Below are 9,917 nucleotides of genomic sequence, written 5' to 3' on the forward strand. Positions count from 1 at the left end.
TGGAAGTAGTGCGGCTTCTGCTGACAGACCAGCAACGTTGATATATCGGGACCAAAGCTTCACTCCGGTGCAGGAAAAGACGAGCCATTGATCACTCTCAAGCAGAGCCTGTCTGGCTGCCACGGAAACGACTGTAGCATGCACAGACACACACACACACTGAAATAGCTGTAGCATGCACAGACACACACACACACACACACACACACACTGAAATAGCTGTAGCATGCACAGACACACACACACACACTGAAATAGCTGTAGCATGCACAGACACACACACACACACACACACACACTGAAATAGCTCTAGCACGCACAGACACACACACACACACACTGAAATAGCTGTAGCATGCACAGACAGACACACACACACTGAAATGGCTGTAGCATGCACAGACACACACACACACACACACACTGACTGACTGACAAGCCAACACGCACACGCAAACACAGACGCGGCCACACAACCACTTTTGACCTAATCCATCAGTCTCATCTGTTCATCAGTCCACAAGACGGGCTCTGTCCCACGGCCCGATGTGATTCTAGAGACGTAACAGAGCCAAGCGGCACTCAATCACAAGCTGAATCCCCCCAGGACCACGGGGAGAACCTGTAAATATGGGTCAAACGTAGGGAAAATAATATTAGCATGACCTCCCAGGGGGGAGCTCTCTCTCTCGTTCCTTCCCTCCTCCACCCAGTTATCATCTGACAGGAAACCAGGAGGTTTCCTCACCGAGGATCTCGCTCTGCGCTGAATGTGTTCTTTCTCTCATCTTTCGCCATGGTGTCGATGGCGAGGCCACCAGTCAGATGAACTGGAGACGTTCACTGCTCCTCGGGGACGGCCGCCGAGTACAAATAAACGTCGACGGAAGAAGCGAGACAAAGCTACTATTATGCTCACTGGTCTGTTGTGTGAGGAAGAAAGTCAGGGCTTGACTCCGGTATGACTGTGCGGAGCATGTGAGAATCGTTTTTTTTCCTTGTGTGGAAGGACCCCAGGCTGAACGGAGCCTACCTTGAACCCCCGTCCGGTCTGTCACATCTTGTCCTCCTCTAGTCAACGCACACTGCAAACACTACAAGTCGGGTTATGTCACAATATTTTTTCATTGGGGACTCTTGTGAGGTTGGGCCCCGAGTTCTGACTGGGCTGGAGGAATCAATACCCCCTGAAGCCAACTCGGAAACAACTTCCCTCTTACAACAAACGGCGCCATTGAATTACGCAGAACATGGACAGCGGCTGCGGAGCCATAACTGTTATGGCTCGGGCTGATTCATTGGGCATTCTTGGAAAGTCGTAGTCCCTCGTCTCGGCACCGCCTGCATCAGAACGACAGAGAGGGGAGCCTGAGAGACAGACAGGTTGAGAGAGGGGACCTTCAGGGAATCTTTGTCCGGACTTCCTGTTGGTTTACCCGGTTCCTTCTCAAAAAAGGTTATAAGGCCTGAACACAATACCGCATTGAAATTCAGTTAGTTTAATATTCAATCCAATGCCCTTTCGTAAAAAAGGGATGCATTCACATTCATAATATGTTAAACTCCCAAGACCATGGAAAACCAAGGAGATGAAGGGAGTTTTGAAAAGGTCAAATATGCATCTTCCCATATCAGTTAATTGGGACTTTGGAAACTCCATGAGCATTTTGTGCCGCAATACTGTACTCATACTGTATCTCTTTCATGCGAGATACAATTAAAAGTCATTAGAGACTAAACCTTTTGAGGACATATATTCTACCGTCTATTACCCGCAGAGAAACAGAAATGCACAGTTGCTCTGCGTCCTTGGGACAGGCCAATCACTGACTCGTACGCCATTCAGTCTGTATGTTTAAGCTCGTTCCGCCTCTGCTCACGCTGCGTCTTGGGATCCGCGTCTGGTGCGGACGTGACACACACACGTTCTGGACCTCATGTTGCGATGCGCCCGCAATTCTTTGCTTCCTTCTGCGACGAGTGAGCCAAAAGCCTCCAATTTTGCAGCACATTACCCCTCCACGAGAGCAACGACTCGAAGCGACAGAAGGGCCCCCGGGCGTTATCGTAGCAGCTCACTCGGGAGCGAATGTCTCACTCCTGCAGTGGAAGTCACACGATTGTTGCATAGGTGTTGCCATGTTGAAGGACCAAATTGAATGTGTGACCACCGCCTTGACTTCCCTGCAACAAGTGAATTTGACAGGACTTCCGAGGACCAGAGTCCTCGACAGAAAGAAAAATCAATTAAAAATACAACAAAAACACTGCCAAGAGCAACAGACACAATCCTTCAGCCGAAAGAGCCTTTAGTAACGTTAAACGTTCTCTGACAACAGAGATCTCCAAGGTGATGCCTCCTTTCCCAAGACACAGGTGACACTCACAGTTTGTTAAGATCGGTAAAGCCAGTGGAGGAGAAGGTACTGATGCCATGGAGCATGGCGAATCCCTGTGACCTCAAGATACATCTCCCATGCATGCGCACACACACACACACCAAACACCAAACCTAATCTGACAGTCGTGTCAGAAACACAAGTCTACCCTGCAGATGACGACCCGACAGAAACAGTCATCTATGGGGTCACACACACATGCCCAAGATTCTCGGAGAAATCCTGTGTCAGCATCGGGGAGATAAGAGCAGGCACCAGGACGTTGGCTCTATCGTCCGTGATTGGTCGGGATTCGACGGAGTGTTCCGGTGGACGCTCAGCAGCACATGCCAACGTTGGATGAGGACGTTCTGTTGTCATGACGAAGGGCCCGGGCCTGGGCCGAGCCAGGCACTATCTATACCATCTCTACCTCAAAAGACATCTCCTTTGCAACCCCCATTCAGCTCACACAGAAATCCACACACATACAGACGCACACACACAATCCTTCACGGTGAAGGGGGTGAATGAATAAAGCCAGAGCTTGACCCCCGGTAGAAGGAAAGAAGGCGGGGAGGGGAGGGGAGGGGGGGGGGGGTGTCGCACTCCAGCAGCTGCAAATGTTTGCACGCAAGACCTGGGCGGGGGGAGGGGGGCAGGGGTAGGTGGGGTGGGGGGGGCTCTCTGTTCAGAGCGGGCGTTCTGCATGGGGAGTGGCCTGGTGTAGCAGAGGGAGCCCCATAGAGGAGCCCCAGCTCGCTAGCATGGGGATTGTCAGGACTCCATTAGTCTGCGTGAATTAGTACACTCCAACACGGCCCAGTGTTGGAGTCTGCACTAAATCTCCCATCCTCTCTCTCCCCTTGACATGTTCCCTTGAAAACATGTTCTTCTTATTTGACACAGAGCGTGGCCAGATTACATGGCGCACTAAATAAATCTTTGCATTTTTCAATAAATGTCTTGCGGGAAAAAGACACATAAATCCAGCTAGGGCTGCAGGAGAAATAATCTCAGGGATGTGGAGATATGAGTGCATCGTAACTTTCATAAATGTGAATACCCTTTACAGTGAAATGTGGATTATCATGGTTGGGTTAATCCCAAAAAGTGCACTAATAATCTGTGTTTGCAAACAAGGTTGCCAAGGCCTGCCTGGTAACAAACCCCGCCCGAGACAGATTGGACCAATTTGGCGGTCTCTGGAAGGCACTGATTACTGACACTTGGTTCAGTAGACACAAGCATAGGAACCACTGATTTATCAGTCTGAATTAAGAGTTGGGGAGGAAAACCATCTTTTGTTCTTTCCGTTTCAAATCGCAGCCTGGGCGCACTTACACACACACACACACATGCACGCTCTCCTACTCTCTCTCACAGACACACAAACAATCTCTCTGACTCTCTTTTCCCGACACACACACCCACACACACGAGGCTTAGTCTTTTCTCAGGAGGCAAGCGGACCATTTCAAATGCAGAGCAGAAACACTGAAATAGGCTAAGGCAGCGGTCTAGGCTTCAGCCCTGAACAGCTTTTCTCTCCTCTGACTACCAGGCAAACCCCTAGGGCACTGTATCACTTCTGTCCCATTCAAATGATTTCTTTGCCGGTCGTGTTGAATGCATCTCCATGGTTCCTGCATAATTATCTATTTCTGAGCTCCCGGTTAGTCCGTGGGCACCAGTGAACTGGGGAGAAATAGCCCAGTGTGAACCGAGATGCAGCAAATCACTTCCCAGATTGCAATTTCGACTTTAGCCTATGTGGATGGATGCACGAGGGCACAGGGAAATAGCAGGGGATAATGAATGGAGCTGGTGGTGTTTCTTGAAGATGCTGGGAGGAACAGGGAGACAGGGTCTGTGCTGCCGGTTTGTCGTCGGGCGCCATTTGTCGCAACACAGCCCGCCGCTGTGGACAACAAACACGGCCTCACAAACGCGGCCCTCATTAAAAGGAAGGAGAAAAGGGAAAAAGGAGTCGCCGCTGAAGTAATTAAAGAGAGAATGCTCCAGTGAGCGGTGCCTCCGACGAGAGGCTGTGTACTTTAATTGAAGGCACCGGCGCCTCTGCAAGGTTGCGCCCCCCCCCCTTTTTTGTGCCAAAACAAAGGGGAATGTGAGGCGTTCTGTGGCTCTGTGATGACAGGAGCCCCCCCCCCCCGCCCCCCTCACCTCCTCCACATCACCCCCCCAGCCACCCCTCCCTCTGAAAACAATCAGTCTTCACCAAGGGTGCCCGCCCGCTCGCTGCCCAAACTCAATGGCTGCCACCACAATAGCTCCTTATACAAACTCCCCCAAAATTCAATTAGGCACCCAACAGTGCAGGTAGTCGTCCTGTAAACTCTGTTTTGGCTTCCTGTGCTCTACTTCCTCTGGCCAATGGCTCACCAACTGGGCAAAATCAATGAGCTCGCCCCTAATTGACGTCAGGCTGCGTCAGCATTTCTCTTCTTCTCTTGTCCTGAGCGCCCCCCCCCCCCCCCCCGCCCCCTCCCACGGTGCCCTGGGTCCTCAGGATTGTGAGGGATGTGACACTCCTGAGGGTGGGTGTCGCTGCCACCCTGAGCGAGGCCTCCACAGTTTCAGATAGAGCCCCCCCCCCTCCCCTACTGCAGCAAGCAGATATTTGACTCCCCTGGATGCCTGTGTTAATCCTCTGGGGAAAAGGGGGGGGGGGGGGGGGGGGTTGGCTAAAGCATGTTTTAGATGGGTTGTGACTCGGCAGGGACAGATCGATGCGTTCCGACAGACTACGGAAGTATTACCTGACACAGATTGTGCAGTTGGGGAAATATGACCACAAGTACACACTGTTGAGCTGCTGCAATGGAGCCAGCATTGTTGATGAACCTTTGATTCAAATGACATGGCCAGGCAAGGGGGACACAGGGTCGAAGACAGCCGGTGAGTAGATGCCAACATCTCTGCCCTGGCAGTTGGACTGAGACCAAGCTTGCCCCCCCCCCCACTTCTCCCCCCCCTCCTCCCACCTCGCCTACCCAACTCCCTCCTCCCCGCCTCCCTCCCGCGGGGGGGGGCAGAGATAATGAGCCCGGGATGCCCAGTGTGAATTAGGCAAACGAGAGGGCATTCAATGTCCTCTATGAAAGGAAGAAAGGGGGCCAAAGGAGGGATCTGGAAGGCTGCAATATTGTTTCCTTGAAGAACGCTTTCCCTTGCAAGGTCATCCGACGGCAGAAACGAGAGTCGTCCGATTAGTTCTCATGTGACCCATGGTAGGACGTGTATCTCTAGTTACGGTTAACTTGCCGCGCTGTTACTCCTACAGAAACATACATATCTGCTGTATGGACATGACCAGGCTTCTCTCTTCAGCGAATCTACCAAATGGAGTCGATAAATGCAAATCAAAGCTCATCGACTAAGATATGTGATGTGTTATTCATGACAGCAGATCATAGCTCTCAGTTAGCTCCACTTGGACTGCTTGGTAGACTCAATGAATCATCATCTCCGAAGTCGGATTCCCAACATCTCATTCCCCAGGATGGCGTCACGTCCCCCATTCCACCTCCTAACATGTACGCTCCTCTTGGCCGCTTGTTGGGTTCAAAGGGATCGAGGGAGGAGAGGGAGGAGAAGCAGGAGATTGATTCCCAGGTGGCTGGTCTTGATTGGTTTTTCATCTGCTGTAAAGGCAGGGTTCAGGTTGAAGGAGGCTGCTATCATTACCTAATGAGCACATCATGGGCTTGTAATCAGATCATGAATCACAGAGCCAAAGCTACCCATATGGAATATGGTGGGGATTAACTCCGTTGCTTTGACCCAACAGTTACTCGTCGTTTTAAGTGCAATGCACTGCCTTTTAAAAAACAGAAGCAGTCTAATACAACCTACTTAAGCTTGTAATCTAGTCAGTCTCAGTCAGTTGTGTTTTTTTTTTGTTTTTGTTTTTTTTGGGGGGGGCGACATAATATGGAAATTGTTCTTTGGGAAGAGAGAAAACATAGTCCCAAAGAAGGGTCCTGAGCATCTTCCGTGAGTGGAGAAAGATGTCATCTGCATCCTGCTGCTGGATGGCCATTAACGTAACAGCGGCCAATATGGGCCATCCAAAAATAGGAGGCCTGTTCATTACACAACGCAATGAGATGGAGAGGAGCATTTGGCAAAAAGGAGGAGAGCTGCGAAAAAAAGCCTCCGCTTTTAGGGTCGATTTGGAAGAATTCATCAAGGAGAGAGGAGACAAGTGTCATATTTTAAGCCGCATGAAATCCGTCCCCTTGCTTTCACCACCAATCTCAATCAAACATGGCAAGGAAAGCGAGGTAATCCATGCAGAAAGGGGACCCTGGATAGCGGAGCTTGTATTTCTCCTTCAGGAAACGATGGGAAGGGGGAAGCCACGGCTTGCTCGGACCAGAACACAATGGGGGGGGGGGTTGAAGGACTCGTGTCTCTGTCTCTCGGCCCCATAAAGCATGCGCGGCACCCAGTTTTCAGCCATCAACCGCTAGACGGGAAGGCTTCAAGAGTGGCTGAACAACGTTGGGCGCTGCACACTTCATTTCAACCAGACAGTCGGTGTCAAATTAATCTCTGGGCAACGTACGGCCGCGATAAACAACGATGCCGAACTTTATGTGGCTAGGTGACAAGAAAAGACGACATTAAAGGTCACTCACAACATACGTTTAGGAGATAAGTCCAGCAAAATAACTCTCAGCAACACGAATCACACCTAGAGAACAACAAGTACTGTTAAAGGAGTCATTATTAAGATTAAATCAACCCTCATAGGAAGGAACACAGGCAGAACTTATGGCGATGCTGGTGAGTTGATGTCTGTGAGTGAAACCGCCCTAAATATGGATTCAACTTAGTCATGGTTGCCTGCTGTCTCCAATGTGAATCTTCCAAGCCTGTGACTCTGTTTACAGGCAACCCTGATGACCCATGGTTTGCATTATGTAACATAGCAGGAAAGTAATCCACTGCAATAGCAATATCCACTGGTTTTTATCCTCGATGACAATCTCAATTGTTCTATATTTGGTCCAGAAAGGGGCTTTTCACTGACACCAGAGCTAAAACATTTAAAATCCCATGTTGAACTCTTCCTTTAATGCTGTTAGATTGCAACCTGTGGACAGTGTGTTATTACACTAGTAACTAAGTTAGTTAAAGAAACAGTCATACAGCCAAAATTGACAGCACTTTTCCTTTTGGATCAATGATCTTGTCACAATATACACATGCCTTACATTACATTTTACATGAAGTCATTTAGCAGACACTTGCATGTAACAGTTTCTGACTGTGTGTATGTTTCTGCTGATTGGGAGATAAGGGTTGTGTACAGAAACAAACCAGGCAAGCTTTTTCGGGTGACACTTTCAGAGGCATGGCTGGACAAACCCATTAAGACACCCATTCCTCCAACAACATGGCAGGCTTTGAGGACGCTGGTAAGGATTCGACTGAATGACAGACAGACCGACCGACCGACCTGGCAACACCTTTAATGACTCATTCCGCTGTTTTTATCGCCATGGTTACGGGGCTCAGGTGCCAGCGCTGAGGCGTAAATAATTATGTAATCCCTGGAATTGTAGACTGAGAACAGGTTGGCGAATGGAGGCTCGAAAATCTATAACACCCACCATCCAATCCATTGGCATTTGAGGAAGTGTTACTACAGCTCAGAAATTTACTCTGTTTAGCTTAGGTTGCATTCACACAACCTGTCCTATTTTCCCCATACTAGGATAGGTCAATCAATATTTTCATGAAACGTAGCACCACTATGACACATGAAATTAACATGAAATTGAAAAAGCACAATTCTACTTCAGATAAGAAGTTATTGGGACATTTTGATCTTTGTATAACAGTGTGTGAGATTTTAGATCTTTTAAAAATAATGAACAATGTGTTAGTATATTAACCACTATTTATAGTGTGTGGGGGGGGGGGGTCATAATGGGATGGTACCATGGCCTTTTTGAAAATAAGGTAACATTGGAGTGGAAGGTTCAGTAAAGATCTCAGAACATCAACTGATATTGCAAATACATCAAATCATCCCTTTCAGCTTTGGCGTCAGTGAATTATCATATTAAGCTCATGTTCAATGAGGATAAAGGCCTGGTCTGGGTGTGATGGAATCTGTTACACTGACAGGTGGGATACAGCCAGATGACCGTCTTTGTTTCAATGGGCATTCATTTCAGGTTTTGTATCCTGCAATAATGTGCTAGGGCATATTTATTTTACTCTTCTCGGGCCAGCAAGCCATGACTTCATTGAGATGCTGAGCTGACATACAGCGGAATCACTGCAAACAGTTCTTGCACAGCCGAATGACCCAATTTTGCCTGAAGAAATATCACAGAAACCTACTTCGCGTGCCATGCCGCGTTGTTTCCAGACCTGGACCATATTTTACATGATAATATGAATCATGAAAGATTTAAAGAACTTTTAGACATAGGCCTATATATATATATATATATATATTTTTTTTTTTCTTTTACAGAAATAGTCACATTCACAGACAACAGAAAATGTTCCACGAAAGACGGTAGCCTATGCTTCGCTCAACATCCCAGACATGCGGAGCGTTTTGGCTTCATCACAACTGATAGACAAAATTGTTGTATGGGCCATAAATGTGTTCCCTTACCTGAATACAGCATAGAAGATATATCGGATAAAGCAGCGCTGAGAGCATGGTAGCTTTCAATTTAAGGGGTTCAGACAAGTCTTTTATTCTCAGCTTTGGCCAGCGACTTGCTCATCCAAACAATGGCGAATTTTCTGCAGCATCAGACCGATAGCGCTATCACCCGACCCCGGGCTCACAATAGTCACCACTCACACAGCTGGTTCCCCGAACCGACGTCTGACTGTGGACAGTTCTAGGATAGCCTAATGTTTTGGTTCAAAGAACGTCGATACGAATCATTTCCAAAACATATGAGTCGACGCATCAATTGCCGTTAATATCCTCGGCGCGTTGGCGAAATGGATGGAGAGACCGCGGCATTGGCCATCATTTGGGGACGAAACGTTCACACACTCTGTAAGACAGAGACTGCATTCACCCTCTCTCTTTCCTCCTTCTAGGCCCCGCCCTGTTCTCTTGTAGAGACTGGGGCACAAGAACCAGGATCTGTGGGGAGCTGTGTCTGAATCCATGGTTGGGGGAGGATACCCTGCAAAAGTAGGCCTTAAATAATAGGGATACAGTGATGGGCTCATCTTAAGTGTAGCCTGCGTTATAAGTGTAGCCTACAGCGAAATACCCTGAAATTGTTGCCTCGTGTTGATTTCTACTTTATCTTAAAATAATTCATGAAGACTAAACAATCTGTTACGGTCGCCTATTGTAGCCTATTGTCAAAGGTAGTGGTCCCCATGTACTTGTTAGTAACAAACTGTACTTCATTAAATGGGAAAAATACATATTTTTGATTAAGTTGTTTTTTAGTAGCCAAGTTAGAAAAGGGATGGGTGTTACTTTAGATAAGATCCTTTGTATTCAGCAAATTACAAGTT

General features: G+C 48.1%; 1 protein-coding gene across 1 annotated transcript in view; it reads right to left on the minus strand.

Annotated features, from left to right (window-relative positions):
* Positions 1-9,436, minus strand: part of ptpro (protein tyrosine phosphatase receptor type O) — a 38,249-nt gene extending 28,813 nt beyond the window's left edge. Inside the window, exon 1 of the mRNA XM_084701377.1 lies at positions 9,043-9,436. Coding sequence (XP_084557503.1) covers positions 9,043-9,090 — 48 coding nt within the window. The 5' untranslated portion in view covers positions 9,091-9,436. The remainder of the gene's footprint in view (positions 1-9,042) is intronic.
* Positions 9,437-9,917: the final 481 nt, after the last annotated feature.

Source organism: Hypomesus nipponensis, chromosome 7 (assembly GCF_054491055.1).
Source record: "Hypomesus nipponensis isolate SF chromosome 7, ASM5449105v1, whole genome shotgun sequence".
NCBI classification, from domain to species: domain Eukaryota; kingdom Metazoa; phylum Chordata; class Actinopteri; order Osmeriformes; family Osmeridae; genus Hypomesus; species Hypomesus nipponensis.